Source organism: Gossypium hirsutum, chromosome D05 (assembly GCF_007990345.1).
Source record: "Gossypium hirsutum isolate 1008001.06 chromosome D05, Gossypium_hirsutum_v2.1, whole genome shotgun sequence".
Taxonomy (NCBI): domain Eukaryota; kingdom Viridiplantae; phylum Streptophyta; class Magnoliopsida; order Malvales; family Malvaceae; genus Gossypium; species Gossypium hirsutum.
The window spans coordinates 56,497,416-56,517,355 of NC_053441.1; the positions used below are offsets into that span (position 1 = coordinate 56,497,416).

The following is a 19,940-nucleotide window of genomic DNA, read 5'->3' on the forward strand; positions in this document are numbered from 1 at the left end:
TGAATTAAAATCAAAGTTTCGTGTATACATATGAACCACAATTTAATTTTTATGTATATAATTGTACCAAATCAAAGTTTATGTGTCAAATTACACATTAGACCAAAATTCATGTATAAATTTTGTATTTATCCCATTCAATAATAAATAAAATATAAAAAAATTGATTATTTTGGTATGAATGATGTATAATTTTTATGTAATGGTTATTATTGATAGTGGTGAACCTAATTCATCCCTGTCGGTGCATCTGCTTCTATCAATTGTTTGTACAAACCTAGACATGATTCTGCAATTTGTTTTGGTTTTTGAATTGGTCCTTTGTAAGTTGTGTTTTTATTATTATGCAAATTTATTCCATTGGCATCCCGATTAGTGAAAATAGTGTTAATAAAATTAAATGTTTGTATGGTGAAAATGGTGTTAATAAAAATGTAGTGACTAAATCGAAAAAACAAAATTTATAAGAGGATGAAAGTTGTTGTTTGCCTTAAGTTTTTCTAAGTTGTACCCAAACAGAAAGGAAATTAAAAGGGAGCTCGATGTAGGGCCCTGTTTTATCCAGTGTTCCGACGTGGCAAGATCACAACCATCAACTTAACTTGCTATACCCAAGTCGAACCATCGATCTCTTTTCAGAGATAAGAAAACAGAGTCAACAAAAACAGAGAGCACTTCGCCTAAACTCGCAAAATCTGTCCCAAATTCTTCCCGGAAACAATAGTTAAAAAGAAAAATGAGCTTCTCTTCACTAACAAGGTCAAAATCCCTTTCAATACGGAAAAGAAATGGATTTCAACTGTTTAGGTTTTTTTTTCCTAATTCTTTTTTCTTCTTTACTCTTTGAAATGCAGTGCTTGCAGTTCCTTGGGTGTTAAATCATCAAGCTTGATAGTGCAGTTGGGTTTTCAGACTACTGAAAATAACAAGTTCCCTGGAGCTTTTGTTTCATCCCCCAAAAGAACAAAAATTAAGAAGTTTTCTATAGCTTGCTCTTCTACTGGTATAGTTCATTGTTCCATCTCTTTGTTTTTCTTTTCCCCCTTTTAGTTTGGTTGTCTGGGTTTCTTATGTTTGGGGACTGATTTAAAATGGGTTGTCATCTGTTTATTCATTGCATTGGTTTTATTAGAATATTTTGGGTGTTTAGTGAATATTATAAAGGTAGTAATAAGGAGAATTTTGATTTAGACTTGAATGCATTCTGTGAGAAGCTAGAATTGGCACCTTATGGTGGAAATGTGGTCAAGGTTCTATTTGGATAATGAAGACTGTTTGTTCTGAATATGCCAACATGGTTGGAAGATGAGGCCAGGCCAGACTGGAAATGGATTACATTCTTTGTATAAGCTTATTTCTTTGAGTAATGTAATGGTTGAAGCATGGATGGGGTATTGGTACGCCTTGGTTTAGGATCTAAAAGTTAGCTCTTGAGCTTTAATATCTAATTTTATTAAGGTAATGTTTTACATATTTTTATTTTTTGAAGAGATGATAATATGATGAATGTTCTTAGTTCTAAAAGCTGTGAACTTTTGTGTAACCTGTATGAATTTGACTATTATTTCTCCTTGCTAGTGGAAAAGGAATTTGTTATTGATGTTGGTATGCTAGTGATGGCAACAACATTCTTGTCTTTGGCCTTCAGAGGTATTATAAACTTATGCTCCGTTTCTCCATTCATCTTTTATTTAGATCCATTGTTGGTTAAGGCTGCGAGAGGAGATCCTGTAAGTCGACCTCCTGCATGGATGATGCGGCAGGCAGGAAGGTATATGGCTGTTTACAGAAAGCTTGCCGAGAAACACCCATCCTTCAGAGAGAGGTCCGAGACAACTGATCTCATTGTGGAAATTTCTCTGCAGCCTTGGGAAGCTTTCCGTCCTGATGGAGTGATAATTTTCTCCGATATACTTACTCCACTGCCTGCATTTGGGGTCCCATTTGACATTGAAGAAGTAAGCGGCCCTGTTATTCAGTCACCAATTCGCTCTGAGGACGATTTGAAGGCATTGCATCCAATTGACTTGGAAATGCTACACTTTGTTGGAGAATCACTTAAGATTTTGCGCCAGGAGGTGATTCTTCTTTTTAATGGGTTATAGCTAGAGTTCTGATTAATATAATTTGCATTTTTTATTGTACCTTCTTTCTTTATGTAGGTTGGAGGTCATGCAGCGGTACTAGGTTTTGTTGGAGCACCTTGGACGATCGCCACATATATAGTAGAGGGAGGTACAACCCGAACTTATACAACCATAAAGAGTATGTGCCATACAGCACCGAATTTATTGAGGACTCTTCTTTCTCATTTAACAAAGGCAATATCCGAATACATTATTTACCAAGTGGAGTCTGGAGCACATTGCATACAAATATTTGATTCTTGGGGTGGGCAACTACCACCTGACATGTGGGAGCAATGGTCAAAGCCTTACATAACTGAGGTAATTTAGAACTTACAGCAGATCTTGTTACTTTTGTCATGAAAATAATGAAACTATGCATACTTTTGTCTTCAATAGGTAATTGTCTCTTCAATCACTAGTTACTACATGCAATCAACTCCTATTTGGTGGTTTGAGAAAATTTGCCTCAGATAATATGTTGTTATACCGTTTAATTTGACCCTTGTACTCATTTATTGGGTTCCATCAATTGCAGATTGTGAGTGTAGTACGAAATAAATGCCCTAAAACACCTCTTGTTCTCTACATTAACGGTAACGGTGGCCTCCTTGAACGCATGAAAGGAACTGGGGTTGATGTGATTGGACTTGACTGGACAGTGGATATGGCTGATGCAAGGAAGCGTTTGGGTAGCGATATCAGTGTGCAGGGAAATGTCGACCCTGCTTACTTGTTTTCTCCACTTTCTGCAGTGACAAAAGAAATTCAAAGGTTTGTCATTTCAAACTGTGTTTGATTTTCGTTATGGCCGGTGTAAGAAAATCGGCCCCATCGGTTCAGTGTTTAAACTAGTGCAATCTATTTTTCAGGGTCGTTAAGTGTGCAGGACCATGCGGTCACATTCTTAACTTGGGTCATGGAGTTCTAGTTGGGACACCTGAAGAAGCTGTTGCACATTTCTTTGACGTCTCAAAAAGCTTGAACTATGACGGTTCATCCCAAAATCATTCGATGGAGGAATCTAAATTGTTAGTTTGAGAACATTATGGTTAAGCAAAATCCTTTGATATTTTTCTATGAATTGACTAAGTTGATATCTTATCCTCGCATCACGATCTCACAATCTCCAATCAAGTTCCATTTTCTAAAAGGGGCTGACTGGGGTATCCTTCTTGTACATGCATGTGGATAAGCCGGTAGGTATTTCTGTTGTGCCAGTACTAAATGTTGGGGATGAATATATATCCTGATTTTTGTTATGTACATGAAGTCCGAGTATTTATTCGAGTTTTTCCCCCTTTAACCTGGTTGGGAGAGGATATGATCGGAAGTGTTGTTCGAGAGCTTCGAAGTGACGAGCAGAAACTTGGATATAGGGATCACAAACAGGTATTTATATATGTAGTGCAATCATTTCACTCAATGGTAGATTTTCCCCGTTCATACATTACCTGAATGCAGGTATGCTATATAGTCATGGGTGGGTATGCCTCTAACATGAGTGTATTTATTTATTTTATGTTTTTTTTAACTCGCATTCATGCATGCGGGTGTTAAGATACAAAGTGAGTAGCCCTTAGAACTCTAGATTGTTGAAGGAATTATAATTGAAATAAATATATATTTCACTTTTAGATATTTTCTTTTAATAAGACTTTTAGATGTTTTTTAAAAAATATTTTCTTTTAGCTTATTTTCCTTAAAATTTTATCATTGATCATGATTTGAGCAAAAAGAGATTATTACCTATTGAACATTAGAGATTATTTTATTAAAAGAGAATCCATCAACACCAAATTTTAAATATAATTTTTTTAAAAAAATTAAAAATATTTCTTGCCAATCAAGTCACATATTTTTTTCATTTATAATGTTGTATAGAAAAGATTGTAAGAAATAGGGGCACCCGGTTATCTTATATTCATTTCTATTTATTTAATGACATTTCAGCAATTATGGTGGTGTTACGTCATTTTATATTTCTTTTTAATTATTTAATGACATTTCAACATTTTTTTTTGTTGTTGATACATAATTTTTGTAATTTTTTTAACCTGAACCCTGGACTCCATATCTTGAACCTTGAATTCGAACCTCGAACTTGAAACCTGAAACCTTGAACCTTAGACTACAAACTCAAAATTTGAGGGTTTAAAGTTTGGAGTTCTAGGTTCAGGTTTAAAAAATACCAAAATTATGTATTAATAACAAGAAAATATTTGATGAAATGTCATTAAATGATTGGAAAGAGATATAGGATGACATGGCGCACTTGTTTCATATAATCCTTTCTCAATATGATGATAATAGAGGACTTGAAATTAGAGGTGCTCGTGGGTCGGGTTGGGTTGAGTTCAGGTCGGGTCTAAGTATGATATTAATATACTTTATACTTGCCCAAGTCTGACTTGAAATATAATGCTAAAATTTTGTTGAAACCCCTTCATATTTGTAAAAGATTAGCTCAAATTCATTTTAAGCCTGTCCATATTATTTTTAAAATTTTTATATTATTTTAATTTAATATTTTTTATTTATTGATATTTTTTATATAGTCAATTTTAATATTATTTTAATACTTACATTACAATATTTTTTTAATGTGTTATAAATTATATAATATATAAATATAATATAAAATATTATAAACTTAAAAACAGGACGAGTGTTCAAGTCCAAGTTCAATCCATATTTTAAACAAGCTTTATTTTTTTGCCCAAGCTCAATTTTCAGGCTTAAAATTTTTCCCAAATACTCTCAAGTTTCGGGCGGGCCTTCAAGTTTGAACGAATACCCAACCCATAACCAGATCTAATTGATAGTTTGACCCATAACTAAATCTAGGAGTAACTATCGCTTACTTTTCAAGTCTGAATCCAATTAATCACAAATGTTTCAATGGAAATTCAATTGACATCCATTTGTTTTATTTCTACTGAAATATGCATTTCATATTAAAATTCTAGGATAAAAAAAAATTGAAACTTTAAAGAGCATTTGAATAAATTAATCAATGCAAGTTTTCTTACTTTCCAAACAGATATTTTTTTTCTTTTGATCGTTGCTTTCCAAACAGATTTTTAACCTGCATGAAGTTCGCACTAACAAACTGTATACTAAACAAACTATAGTTAACTCTTCCCGTTATAAGCTTACTACGATTCTATCTTATACCCATATTTTCATTTCTCTGCAAAGCTTAGTGCTGCAAATTTCACATTCTACATGATGAAAAGACATTAAAAAATAACTAAAGTATGACATGAATACACAAAGCATACTAAATACTAATCTGTATAATCCAAACTATTAATTTGTCAAAAGCTATATGAATATAAGAAAAAAAATTTAAACATAATTGTCAAAATCTTTTTTTAAATCGATTTTTTATTTTTAAAATGAAAATGAAGTCGCCATCAATTTTTTTATTAGGTGTGATCGGATCAACTCGGAATTTAATCATTTTAATAAAAATGTTAATTTTACTAAAACGACAATTTTTGGTCTAAAAAATTTGAGAAATAGGTTCGGGAGTCGGTTACATATGAGTAAGGATTAACACTCTCATAACACCCAAAATTGATACCTAGTTGATTACTTAATGTCTTGACGTCAAAAATTGAGAATCCGAAGAAAATTTAAAATGCGATCCCTTTCGCACGATGTTATTTGATGGTATTGAAAACAATCCTATCTAAATTGAATTTTTAATGAAGAGGTTTTCTCATTTTGAGTTAATCAAAATGAAAAAATCATGTCCCGTAAGTTGGGATACAAAATCCCATTTTGGGTTTTCTCATTTTAAAATGTAAGTTGATTTCATTTGTATGCTTTGTCTCCAACTTTGCTATACACGTAGCAATTGATAGATTTGTTGGATTTTTTTATTCTTCATTGGTTTCTTGAAGTTGATAGCCTTCTTGTTCTGGGCTTTTCTAATCTTCTTTGAGTTTTCACTCCTTTTTGACTTGGTTAAAATATGAACTAGAACCAGATTCCACTAGATTAACATTTAAATGAAATTCACTTCAAGTAAATAAAGCCTTATCTTTAAAATGATTGGCTTCCTCAATCTTCGTATAGGAAATCAGTTCCTTCGACGAAATGTTCCGCTTTTTATGCTTCAGGAGATTGCGATAGTCGTACCAAGATTTCGACAACTTTTCAATTAAGACGTTTATTTGGAGAATTTCGCACATTTGCATCCCTTCAACTAGGATGTCGGAAACTAACTTCTTATAGGCATCTACTTGATCCGTTATTGGCTTATCATCAGTCATATGGAATTTGAGCCACTCTCCAATGACATAATTTTTTATTCCAGCATCATCACCTCTGTACTTCTTCTGCAAGGTATCCCAAATGGATTTGGTTGATTTATTCCTAACAAATAGATCGAAAAGATTGTTAGCCACGTGACTTAACATGTGACATCTTACCATTCTATTGTCTTTGTCTTTTGTTATGGCATTGATGTCCGAATCTCTGGGAATGGTAGCAGAATCTCTAGCTTCCTTGGCGATAGATGGAATGAAGAGGACGTAGTTAACTTCAAGTTGCTCAAAAAATATAACCATCCTTTGAGACCAACATCTGAAGTTGGTTTTGTCGAGAGACTCAAGCTTGGAGAGATCAGGAATGTGTGTGTTTAGCCTTTAGTCCTAATTACTCAATGAGGGTAAGAGACAAGACTATATTTAAATTCTCTTATAAGTCTTTCCTCAACCAATGTGAGATATGCCACTTTGCATTGCCAACAGTACAGATTTAAACTTGAAATTAAAAAGATGAGTAAAAACTCTTGTAGAAAATAAGACCTCTTCAAAGTAAATTAAAAATTTTACTTCTCTTTACTAAAAAAATAAATAATAGGAGTGGCTAAATATTACCAATTGAATTAGTTTATTGCTAACTTACATATTAAAACATGTATAAAAAACAATACTTCTACAAAACGGAACAAAAGTAATTAATCGAAAGTCAATGATAATTCTTTGAATTCCATCTTCACAATTCTTCTATCGTCTCTATCTTTTTGTTAATGCTATTATCACTATCTTAGCAACTAGAGACCATATCTTCTTTGAGTGTCAGTTCTTAAAGTCTTTGGGGGGAGGTCCTGCGACTATGCTCACTACAAAGATAATGTGCTGGAATAGGCAATGAAGAAGTTAAAAGGGAAAGCTCTAATTTCCATAGTTTTAAGGCTGGCTTGGAGATCTTATATCAACTTGATATGGCAAGAAAGGACTAACAAGGAATTATGCAATTTACATCTGAACAAGTGGTTTTTGATAGGCTTAATAAGATAATCAGGCTGAGTTTGTCAGGAGCAAAGATCAAACGTAAGGATGCTGTAAATAATAAGATATGAATACTTCGGGGTATAGACTAGTGTGTAAATAATAAGCTATTCATGCCTATAAAAATATTTTTTTTTTAAAAATTACTTAAATGGAACAATAACACCTTTTTTACGTAGGGTGGGTTTGGATGGACAGTGCGTTTACCTGCGGTTAGTGTAAAAACAGCGGTGGCGGTGAGATTAGATACTGTAGCAATATTGTAGTGTGAGACAAAAAGTAAACTAAACACACCGTAATGCATCCAATCGCCCATCCAAACCCACCTGCAGATTTAAATAATACAAACTCATCCCTTACCCAATTTTGTATTAAAAAAATCACTTCTCCTTTTAGAACTATCCATATTTGACAATTTTAGAGGTTTTTCTTTTTTCATATTTACCCATCCCTTAATGAAGGAACTCACATTCCCTATCACTTCTCAGTATGCAAAGTGTTATGAATAAAATATACATATAAAAGAATTGTAACAGAATAATTATGATGAATCTAGGTATCTAGTATCACTGGAAATGCATATGAACAACTTTAAGTACTTCGAAAATATGAGCAACAAATAAAATCTTCAACCCAATTTTCCGTCTATATATGTGGATTAAAGATTTTTGTTGAAAGCATCCGACCATTTATCAATGGAAATTAACAAGAACGGCATATGAGCCAAAGCTTAGCTAGCTAGGGATCTTGACATTACTGAGTTTTGATTAGACGTACCTAATAATTTCAGTAACAATACGATTGCATACAAGAAAAAATAGCACATGATTATATGTCAAAAATAGTATAAAACCAATTATTAATGCGTTAAAATTTACGTAAAAGTATATAAAAATTTAAACATAATTATGTCAAAAAAGTAACATAAATAGTGAATTCCAAGATTTAACTACAATGTAAAAAAAAATCAAAATGGTGGAAAGGAAATCTTGACCATTGAGTGGAAGAGGGGAGATTATGTAATTTGCTATTAACTTTGAAGAGGAATCCGATGATGTACCATATAAATCAAACAATATTATGAAGATATGGGACAATATACTATATAAGTGGGGGATACCACTAGAAATTATGAAACAAGAAAAAGATATAAAAAAATAGGGTTATTATTTGACTGCCATTAGTCCTAAATCCTAATATTTAATCAATCGTACAATACCACTCATTAATATGTTCATGGATCTAGAATTAGGGGTGAGTTTGGATAGGCGGTGCATTTACTTACGGTTTGTGAAAAAACAATAGTGGCAATAGAATTCGATACTGTAGCATCAGACAAAAAGTAAACTAAACGCACCACACCGCATCCCATCGTCCATCCAAATCCATCTTTAGATTATTTAATATACATAATAGAAAATTATTATAGAATTAAAAAATTCAATATATATGTACATCCTAGAAATGCTAACCTCTCAATGTATTTTGTTTTTTTCCTAATAATTTAAGGTACTATCATCCTAGTACTAAATATTGAAGGAAGATTCCATAGCAGTAAAATGCTACTTTTTATCTGAAATCATTAAAAGAAATGGAACAGTTGAAGTAAAAAAAATATAATTTTTCATTCATGGAGCAAATTTGACTGCTTCTGCAAAATACTAAATAACTGAGAAAAAAAATTACTTACCCTCTTCAACTACACTTTTTGATTCTCATTTAAAACAATAAACAACAGTGCTGATGAGCTACCTATGTATAAAAAGTACCAATATCTTGACTGATCCAACAAGGAAATGCAGATGAAGCAAACTGATTCAAACTCTTGCAATTTTATTTTAGGACCTGAAATTAATCAAAATCAATAGACTTAAATATAAAGTACTTGAAAAATTTTGGGCTTTTAGAGATATATTTGAAAAAGATATATAAATATTGGTGGAATTTTGTTAATAATTTGGGGCAATTTCACACCATAAAACCATAAATTATGATGCTTTTACAGTAATTAAATGTTTTATATAATTATTATTATTAAAGAACATTAATGTTTTACAGTATATTTTCCTTAAGATTATGAAAAGGACATTAATATATTTATATATACATATATAACAGAGAATGGATTGTATGAAACTGTTATTTCACGTTATCTTTATCCCTTTTTAATAGGAGATTGAGAAATCGAATTTTTCCTTCTTCCTCTTGAAAAATTTCAAATCCAACAAAAACTGTTGAAAATTAAGAGAAAAAAATTGATTTGTCATTCTCTTATTGAAAAGAGTAAGAATGACGTAGAATCACAGTTTCATATAATTTTTTCTCTATATAATATATGTTACTTTAGGATTGTAAGGACCAGAGAGAATAATTAAAAAATGGGAATTTATTTTAAATTAGCAAAATAAATAATATTGGGATTTTTGCATGTAAATAAAGGGAATAAAGATTAAGAAAAACTAGTGTTTTGTTTATTTAATTAAAGGTAAAGTTGCTTAAGTACTGTTTACTATGTCTTGTCCTTCTTAAAGTAAACTATTGTACAAAATTAGGGTTTTTGATGAACATAGGCTCTAGGGTTTTTTTTTTAACAGTGGGAAACAAAAATGTGTGGCCTAAATTGTCAAGATTATTAAAAAGCTTAGTTTATTTTTCAGCTATGGCAGTATTGAAGTGAAATAAATAAATAAATAAATTACCAGATCAAGATTGCTGCACAGTGAAGCTTGAGGTATCTTCATTGGACTTCAATGGACTTTTCTTCTTTTTTTTCTTTTTATAAGGAATCCCTCGAGCTTTAGCTTGTGAATCCCTTACTTCACGAAGGTAAACCCGGATGGAACCGCTTGCAAAAGGGTTGGTCTCCGGCAACCCACCGTTCTCTTCGTAAGCAGCTCGGAGTCGACCGATGAGAGCATCGAGGCTACCCCAAGCTTGTTTAAGAGGACACGTACATGGTCCCGGCGGTTCAGGTTGGCCGAAGAACATGCAACCTTGTAAGTGCACCTTAGTCTTCCCAAACTGATCTAGGTAACGAAGGAAATCAAGGACATGATTCGCGTTACACAGGGAAAGTGCCACCGGTGGCCGTTGGTTCTTTAAGTACTGACCGAAAGTGTTCCAATCCCTTCTCTTCTGTGACACGTACCTGCTTAAAGCCGGCGGACTTTGCTGATCAGCACCAGCGCCGGCGGGGGTTGGTCTTGAAGACCCTCCAGCTATTTCTTTGCCTTTGTTGATTGACATCATTATTGATTTCACCTGGAAAGAGCGAAGAGGGGAGATGGAAATGGAAAACAAAGAAATTTTGAAGATATGAGGGGCTAAATTAAGATCACATCAATGGAGGTAATTGAGGGGACAATGTGTGGGTCCTTTGAAAGTGCTTTAGCTCTTCTTTTTCTTACCATCACATTATTTTCTTCTTTAATATACTTTCTTTTCTCAAAATTCAATTAATTTTAAAAAATAAAAAATATATTTAAAACTTATGAAAATATCAATAAATTAAAATTAATTAGGTTGGTTAATATAGAAATATAAAAGTTTAATTTTATTACTCTCTTCCTATAATCACATGTCACAGCTTACATGAGACATCCAAGTTTTAGTATATTTTCTTTCTTCTTCTGAACAAACATAAAAGTATTATTATCTTACAGAAAATTAAACTATTCTTTGATTCTCTCACATTTTGGATGAAAAAGGACAGATAAAAGAGTAAATACATAAAGCAATTATTTTTGTTAGATTTTTGGTCTTTTTCAAGAAGACAAATTCATCCATGAATAATACAGTTAGAATCTGGCTTTATTTTTATTTTATGTTCCTATTAATTATTATATAGTCTCACCTTTGGGATTTAATCTAGGATTTCAAAATTATTTTCTGAATTAAATCTAAAAATAATGTATAGATACAAATAAAACAAAGCCCAATTATTCAAATAACTACGTTGGGGTGATGTAATTTAGTACTTTAGCGGAAAAGGGGAAAAGGATTATAATAATTGAGTATGATGTTACCAATTTCAACGACGAAATTGAACCCTTTTCATCATTTCGGCCAAACATATAATACCGTAAGGCGAATAAAGAACAAAAAAAAAACAACTGGCAAAAGTATACCGCATGTCACCACATTGTTTTAAGTCAGTTCACGGATTGGGTCGGGTTAGATTTAAGTCGGGTTTAAATATTATAGTAATATATTTTATTTTTATTCAAGTTTGGCTCGGTTCAGAATATGGATTTTAAATTTTGTCTAAATCCATTCATATTTACAAAAGACTAACCCAAATCCATTTCGGATATGCTCATATTATTTTTTTATATATATTTTTAAAAATATTTATATTATATTATTTTAATATTTAATAATTTTATATATGTTTTATTTATCGAAATTTTTTATATAATTTTCTTAACAATATTTTAATGTTTACGTTAGAGTAGTATTGCATATTTAGTATAAATTTATTTTTTTAATGTGTTCTAAATTACATAATATATATAAAAATAATATTATATAAGTATTATAAACTTAAAAATAGATCGCACCGGGCCGGGCTCGAATCTTGAATGTTCAAGCCTAAGCTCGACCCATATTTTAAATGGGCTTAATTTTTTTTTTGTCCAAACCCATTTTTCGGGCCTAGTATTTTTACCCAAGTTCTTTCAAATTTCAAGAGGACGTTCAAACCTGGACAGGTAACCCGATCCATGAACGGCTCTAATTACACCCATGAATGAAAAAAGTGTTCCTTTATGCAAAATTTAAAATTTTACATTATTTAAAGTGGTTTAAAATTTAGAGATTTTTATAGGGGAGTTCCGCCTAACCAATTGAATAGTGAAAAAGTGTTGATTTAGTTCAAATTCAACTTATCTAATTAAAAAATTCATTCCTAAAAACATATTAAAATATTTGAAACTGATAAAAAGGTGAAATATTTGTCATACCAAGATGAAGGCTCAAAGCTTTTTTATGAGATAAGCCCATGAAACCATGGTGGTAAGCATGCCAAGTGGCCTCATGCAATAGAAGGAAGATTCTGCACAGGCATTTAGCTCAGCTGAGCAACCAAGGGAGAATGAGTAGTGAGTGGGTTGCTTCATCAATCAATAGGATGCGGAAATTAGACCTGAGCAGGTCAATGGCAACTTGAGACATTTCTATAAATACCAAGGAAATATGATTCCACGGGTAAACTTTTCCCCTCATTAATCTCATTAAACTTTTTATTCCTTTGCACCAATCACTGGCTTAAGCATTAATGCTGTTTTGGGGTCTCTAACTCTGGTGCCTTTTAGCTCACCTTTGTTTCGCAGATTCTCAACTACATAACCTAATCTAGTCTTAGTTCAACATGCAATAAAAAAGCACCAACAATTGACGTTGTCTATGGAAATTGAATAAAAAAAAAGGTATGAATTCTCCTCTAGCTAAGCTCAGTACTGCAACTAGCAAAATTCTCGTTCACGATTCTAGCTCATGTAACCCCAAAACAATTCTTCACTACACCAAAATAGGCTTTTAGCGGCGTTTTTAGCGGCGTTTGGATAAAAAACGCCACTAAAAATCAAGCATTAGCGGCGCTTTTATAAAAACGCTGCTAAAGGTCGAGCATTAGCGGCGCTTTTTGGAAAACGCCGCTAAAAATAAGCATTACCGGCGTTTTCCAAAAAGTGCCGCCAAAAACCTAAGCCAAACGACGTCGTTTTCTGAGTTTTGGGGCCTTTAGCGGCGTTTTTGAATAAGCGCCACTAATGCTCGGGCCTTTAGCGGCGTTTGTGAAGAAGCGCCGCTAATGCTCGGGCCTTTAGCGGCGTTTTTGAATAAGCGCCGCTAATGCTCGGGCCTTTAGCGGCGTTTTTTAAAAAGCGCCGCTAATGCTTGGGCCTTTAGCGGCATTTTTGAAAAAGCGCCGCTAATGCCCGCTTTTGATTATTTTTTATTATAAGTTAAAAAAATAGATATTTCGTTGTATTTATTATATATTGGTCAAATTTACATTTAAATGATAACAAATAATATTTTTTAATACAAAAATTTTTTATTAAAGAGAAGTCCTAACTCCTAACTATTTATTATTATTTTTCAATCACAGTTTATTTAAACTACTTTACTAGAAAAATATATTAAATTATGAGTAAAATAAAATATCATAAAACTTAAATTGTAAAAGAGACGATAATATTAATTTTAAAATATTTAATTAATTAACATTATAGTTTAGGGTTTAATATATATGGTTTAGGGTATATGGTTAATTTAGGATTTAAGGCCGGTTTAGGAGTTACAATTTTAAGGTTTCTAGATTATGGAATTATGTATTATGGATTAAGGATTCTAGTTTAAGGGTTGTAATTTAGGGGTTAGGGGTTAGAGATTAAGAGTTAGTATTTTAAGGTTTATGAATTTAGTGTCAGGTTAGGGTTTAGGGTTTAGATTAATTAGTGTGTTCTAATTTATATTGAATAAGGTGTAGGGGTTAGGGGTTAAGGATTTGGGTTAGGGTTTAGGGTCTAGATTAATTAGTGTTTTTTAATTTATATATTAAATAAGATTTAGGGGTTAGTAGTTAGGGGTTAGGGGTTAAAGGTTAGAGGTTAAGAGTTAGTGATTTAGGGTTTAAAGATTTAGGGTCGGGTTAGGGTTTAAGGTTTAGATTAATTAGTATTTTTAATTCATATATTAATTAAGTTTTTATATAATTGTAAAAGAGGGGTTAGGGGTTTAGGGGTTATGTTCTATGATTCAGGGTTTAGGAGATAGGGGTTAAGGGTTTAGATTAATTGGTATTTTTTAATTTATATATTAAATAATTTCTTATATAATTGTAAAAGAGATAATATTAATTTTAATATATTAAAATTATGATTATAGTTTAAATTATATAAGAGATAATAGATCAATTTTATACATATTAAATGGTTTAGGATTTAAGGTTTACTTTAGATTTGTTAAATGATGAAATTTTATACAATTAATTAATGTTTTTATATTTAAAAATATTTAATCTAAATTTAGATTAAATGGTTTAAATCATTTGATATATTTAAATATTAGATTTTTGAAAAAATTGATAAATAAATAAATTAATGTAACAGATTGACAATAAAAGAGATAATATGAATTTTAATTTATTAAAATTATCATTAATATAGTTTTTTAAAGTTTTTTTTCATATTTTAAAATTTTTTGTTTTTGTTTTTGTTTTCTTACATAAAAAATTATATAAAAATTTTAAAATTTATCTAATTCTTTTAAATATTACTTAAATTTTCAAAATTTATTTATTTAAATTTGATATGAATTATATAATAATTAAATATACAATTGTAAGAAAAAGTCAATCATTAGCGGCGTTTATGAGAAAAACGCCGCAAAATGTAAGCAATAGCGGCGTTTTTCATAAAAACGCCGCAAATACGAAAATTTTCAAAACGTGAAATTTTACGATTTAATTTTATTTTTAGTGGCGTTTTTTATAAAAACGCCACAAAATTCATTTTACTTAAAAAATTTCGCGCTGATTTTTTCCCAAATTTCCCCCCTAAAACCCAAAAACGAAAAAACTCCAAATTTCCCCCTAAAATGGAGGCACCAAAGACGATTCATCTTCTTTGATGAGAGTAGCAGTGTGAGGAATGGGAATTCATCTTCTCATTTGTTGAAACCTGAATCTGGAGAGATATTGAATTTTGGTGAGAGTAAGAGAAGTGGGAATGGGAATTTGTTCACAGGAAACTCTCCGTTCGCCGTGGAGAACAAGAAGAGGTCGCCTAATTCAAGAGGGAGCAACGGAGAAGCTATGCTTTCGTTTACTTCAAGTGTAATTTTACCTTCATCTGGTGTGGTGAAATCAAATAAGGTGTCGGGGATTCAGATCACTCTGATCTTGAAGCTTCCGTTGTTAAGGAGGCCGATAGTAGTCCAGTCGTAGAGCCTGAAAAGAGGCCTCGAAAATAGGGGAGAAAACCGACTAATGGAAGAGAAGAGCCTCTAAATCATGTTGAAGCGGAGCGTCAAAGAAGGGAGAAGCTGGCTTCCTACCTCCACAGAAGACTTGATAACACTAAAAGAGGGAATGGTGGGAGCTCCACCTCGACCTCGAGCCTTCCCTTCATCACTCTAACCTTTACCCGAAAGAAGGAGGGAATCACGATAAGGGCAGTCACCCACCTGGGGGAAGTGTCAGGCCAATCGACCATCAGCTGAGGAGAAGAAATATCGAAAAGATTGAACTTCAATTACGCCGCGATTTAGTAGTGATTCGGGGGAAGAGGAGCTTGGTAGCTTGCTCCAGTCCAGTTTCAGAGGTTCAGAAGCCAAAGGCAACTCTCAGACCCTTTGAGTAACCAGAAGCTTTTTGGTGTCTGTGACCCAATATTTATTTTCTTGGATGATTGATTTTTATTTTGCAGGTGTGATTGCGTTCTATAAATTGGCTGTGGTTGAGGGAATGAGCATGAGAGCACTCATTGCTTACAGACTCATCTTCGCCACTGCTTGTATAACTCCACTTGCTTTCATCTTTGAAAGGTAACTTTCACAATTCCTCATATAATCTGTTTTTTTTAGTGTATAGGTTTTGATACCAGAATAATTCAAGAACTTAATCTTTGGTCAACCAACATAAACATAGTCAAACATGGTGGACACCATCATACTGGCGCCAAACATGCTGCTGTTGGCGATCAAGTCTTAGGCTCCTTGTTGGCTTTAGCTTCTTGCCTAACATTTGCAATTTGGTACATAATTCATGTAAGTTTTTTTTATATATATAATCATTTTTATTAGGTGCATTCAGTATATGCATTAAAAGTGAATCTAATTGTTGGATATACTCGGACTAGAAAATGAATTCGATTTAGAGGAATTAATCAAATTAAGCTTACGTCTCAAACTAATCGAGTATGTTTAAATTATTCTTGTTATGTTTGCGCATTATTGGGAGCGAGTCGCCGGTGGTGGTTGTGCTATCTGGGAGTATGAAACCCGGTTTCAAACGAGTGAGCCAATTTTTTACATGTATTTAAAATTAAGTATTTAAAAATTTTGAGCTTTGATTTGTGATAGTCATATAAATTTAAATTTGCCAAATGTTGAACTGCTTGAACGACAAGTGACAGAAGGTTCTCATGTTCTGATGTAGAAAATCTCTAGAAAGTAGAAACAAATAGTTTTGATAAGGTTAACACCATGGTCAACTCTAACAGTCTTGTTCATGAGCTGTGTACTAGTGGTTGAACATTTTCTTTCTGAAATTTATATAGGTGTTATGGCTGTAAATTATTTGAATTAACGGGTCCCCGCCTGGTTATTCTGTATGCTGGATTTAGTACATTGCATGTTTGGTTATGCTTTGTCAGGTTCATGAGTAGCGATATAGCAAAGAAGCTGATATACTCACTAAAGGTAGCATATCCTTGATATCAAGCTAGTTGAATGTGAGCAAATACAAGTTGTGGTTTGTTTATTTGTTTTCAACGAACTTTAAACTTTTTATTATCAATCATGAAAATATTTTCTGACTATTAAAATCTCTTTCCCCACCAATGAAGTGGAGAGTGGACACTTCCAAATAGTTTTGTTTGTTTACTTGTGGAATGGTCTTAAATACATTCCAAGTTCTTCTCATTTTTTCATATGTGTGCGTGTGTGTGTGGTTGATCATTCTTTAAATATCTTCATATGTACAGCTACTGCTTGAGTATGCTAACCTTTTTAATCTTTTGACTGGACATATTCATCAAGAGACGCTAATCTCTACGATGACAGAATGTTGTACACATCTAGTAATCGTTGGTTGCAACAAAAATACATCATGGGCAGAGCTGTTGGGTAAATCAAACACCTATATATTTCTCAAAGTGTTAACAAGTTCTAGAAGTGAAAACATTTGTAAAACACTCTGATTAGGAATTTCTTGCATCACCATTTGTGCTGTATGCTTTGAGTTTCAAGTTCATCACACTTCAATAGTAAAATTACTCTTCTGTTTTATTATTTATTGTTATTTTAATTGTATATATCTTCTCTGAACTAATGTTTTATGTTTTCTGCATGGCAGAAAGGATCCCATAACGTTCACTTATGCTTACCTGAGGTTTGTTCTAAATTTTTCCAAAAATTGGGCTGCCCAGAAAAAAAAAACTTGAAATAGGTTTACTTAGTACTAGTTAAATTGGGCTTGATTTTAGATAAATCTAATTATTATCTTTAAGCATGATATGTTCTAATACTTTGATTTAACCTGTTGATGTATGTATTCTGACTATGGAATATCATGTTCAAATATTCTACAAAGAAGCTAATTAGGAGATTCTGCAATTGTTGATGGTAATTGGAATTTAAGAATATAGGCTTAAGGGTTTAACTGGAATTTAAGCATGATATGTTCTAATATTTTAAATTTATATTGATGAATACTTTCCACCTATATTGACTTAAGTGAGTAGATATATCAGTAGTGTACTTTTTTTATTCCACAAACAATCTTAAAAAGTTGAGATATATTTTTTAGATGTATTTTTTAATAATTTACTATAACATTATAAGACACCTAATTTACTATAACATTATAAAACTATCTTAAAAAGTTGAATTGATTTACGTATCTTTGCCATGTTCACTATGGTTTGAACAAATTAAGTTACTCTTATTTTCTTGCAGAGCATGTAGGAGCCAAATTTGCGGTTCAAATTCGAAGCCATGCTCAAAAGTTTTTCTCTAAGGCTCATTGCTTTGAGTTCATTACAAGATTTCCTTGATTAAGTAAATGTATTATATCTTTTATTACCAAGATTTACTTGATTAAGAAAATGCATTGTATATTTTATTACCTTGCATATATATTATTTATTTTAGTTTTGATTCTAAATTTGTATTTTTACTTAAGTGGTCTAACTTTTGGATTTTAATTGTGTTATTAATTTATTATTTTAAATTCTAAATTTAAATTCATTAATTGTTATATTTATATTTAGTTTTAAAGTTAAAATTTTCGTAGAAAATTTAATTTAAATAATATTTTTATTTATCCTTAAAACATAATATAATATTTATCATAGAAATAAATATTATTTGAAAAAAATATATTTTTTAAACGATATATTTTTAGCGGCGTTTGTGGGAAAAGCGTCGCTAAAGGTCTTGGTCTTTAGCGACGTTTGTGGGGAAGCGCCGCTAAAGGTCTTGGTCTTTAGTGGCATTTGTAGGGAAGCGCCGCTAAAGATCATGGTCTTTAGCGGCGTTTATGGGAAAAGCGCCGCTAAAGTTAGCGACGCTGTCATTAGCGGCGTTTTTAGCGGCGCTTCTCAAAGCGCAGCAAATACTTTTAGTGGCGTTAAAAAACGCCGCTAAAGGCCTAAAAAAGCGCCGCTAAAAGCCTATTTTGGTGTAGTGCTTGATGCCCCAACTTGTAGCCAAAAACCACTCAACCCATCATTGGAGGCAAACTTAACAATTAGTAGTTCTCCAACAAAGGTTACCAACTCTATTATCGATTTAGCTTCATTCATGAGTATGTTCTTTCCAAAATATTCCCACAAAGATCTTTCATAAATTGGTTACCAACGTGGTGGTTACGAGAACTTAGTGAGTGTTAACTCCTCTTCTCTATTACCTCCCCATTCTTCATTTCTATTTTCGCCTTTGAGAACATACCAATCTTAATACAATATTTTGGGTTGTTGATATTAGTTGCCTTAAGCATTGTGTTACCATGTACAAACTCACTATTGGCAACAGGGCGAAGCCAGAAAATTTTTAAGGGGAGCCGAAATTAAATTGTATTTTTTATGATAGTAAAAATATAAATTTACCATTTTAATAGCCTATATCTTTTAAATGATTAAATCAAATTTTTATCATTTGAGGGGGCAAAGTGCAATTTTACCATTACATCAAGATAGCCAGCCCCCTGGATTCGCTACTGATTGGCAACACTAAGATAGCCAAAATGTAACACTCTACATTCGACCTAGAAGACGATTTGATGCACGATATCACATTGATTATCAGAGTAACCTCAATCCAAACTCTCAATAATAAATTTAAATGATATTTAAATTCTCCACAATATAATGCACATTTATAAGCATAAATAATCACTTTCAATAGTAAATTTAAATGATATTTGTTGAGTGTTTTTCTCTATCTCTTTTAGATGGTGAGACTTCCATATTTATATGATATATGTATTGTTCACTGATATGACATACTAGATAGGTTCCATGCATATCAATACGTATCCTACTCTAGACTTAACACATGTTTATGTGGTCTCATGTGCGATCTCACGTGTGACTTCACAGGAGAATATAGGTACCCCTGCTATGAACACCTATTATTATGAGAGCTTGGTCTACGAGCTCGGTGCGTGAGCTCGATGGCATTCAACCCGAACCCATTAGGCTCCCATTCGGGTTTTGGGCCAGTAATAACAAGTATCATAACAATTTGTCCCCCATCTGGTTCGAGAAAGAGTTATAAAGTGACT

General features: G+C 32.3%; 3 protein-coding genes and 1 long non-coding RNA gene across 4 annotated transcripts; 2 read left to right on the plus strand and 2 right to left on the minus strand.

Moving 5' to 3' along the window:
- Positions 1-603: 603 nt before the first annotated feature.
- On the plus strand, positions 604-3,392 carry LOC107897251 (uroporphyrinogen decarboxylase 1, chloroplastic). Its single transcript, XM_016822633.2, has 6 exons — positions 604-759; positions 855-1,003; positions 1,696-2,078; positions 2,163-2,447; positions 2,665-2,900; positions 2,999-3,392. Exons 1-6 carry the CDS (start codon positions 737-739, stop codon positions 3,165-3,167), a joined length of 1,245 nt encoding a protein of 414 aa, XP_016678122.2. The 5' UTR covers positions 604-736; the 3' UTR covers positions 3,168-3,392.
- Positions 3,393-5,895: 2,503 nt separating this feature from the next.
- Positions 5,896-8,900, minus strand: LOC121216804 (uncharacterized). The gene is made up of 2 exons (XM_041092215.1): positions 6,569-8,900; positions 5,896-6,475 (listed from the first exon to the last, which is right to left on the minus strand). The coding sequence occupies exons 1-2, from the start codon at positions 6,704-6,706 to the stop codon at positions 6,158-6,160; spliced, it is 456 nt and encodes a 151-aa protein (XP_040948149.1). The 5' UTR covers positions 6,707-8,900; the 3' UTR covers positions 5,896-6,157.
- Positions 8,901-9,038: 138 nt separating this feature from the next.
- On the minus strand, positions 9,039-10,833 carry LOC107897250 (protein LIGHT-DEPENDENT SHORT HYPOCOTYLS 7). Its single transcript, XM_016822632.2, has 2 exons — positions 10,132-10,833; positions 9,039-9,277 (listed from the first exon to the last, which is right to left on the minus strand). The coding sequence occupies exon 1, from the start codon at positions 10,679-10,681 to the stop codon at positions 10,136-10,138; it is 546 nt and encodes a 181-aa protein (XP_016678121.1). The 5' UTR covers positions 10,682-10,833; the 3' UTR covers positions 9,039-9,277; positions 10,132-10,135.
- Positions 10,834-16,265: 5,432 nt separating this feature from the next.
- On the plus strand, positions 16,266-18,273 carry LOC107953497 (uncharacterized). The gene is made up of 3 exons (XR_001699231.2): positions 16,266-17,281; positions 17,511-17,546; positions 18,113-18,273. It is a non-coding gene; the product is annotated as an uncharacterized lncRNA (long non-coding RNA).
- The last annotated feature ends 1,667 nt before the right edge of the window (positions 18,274-19,940 follow it).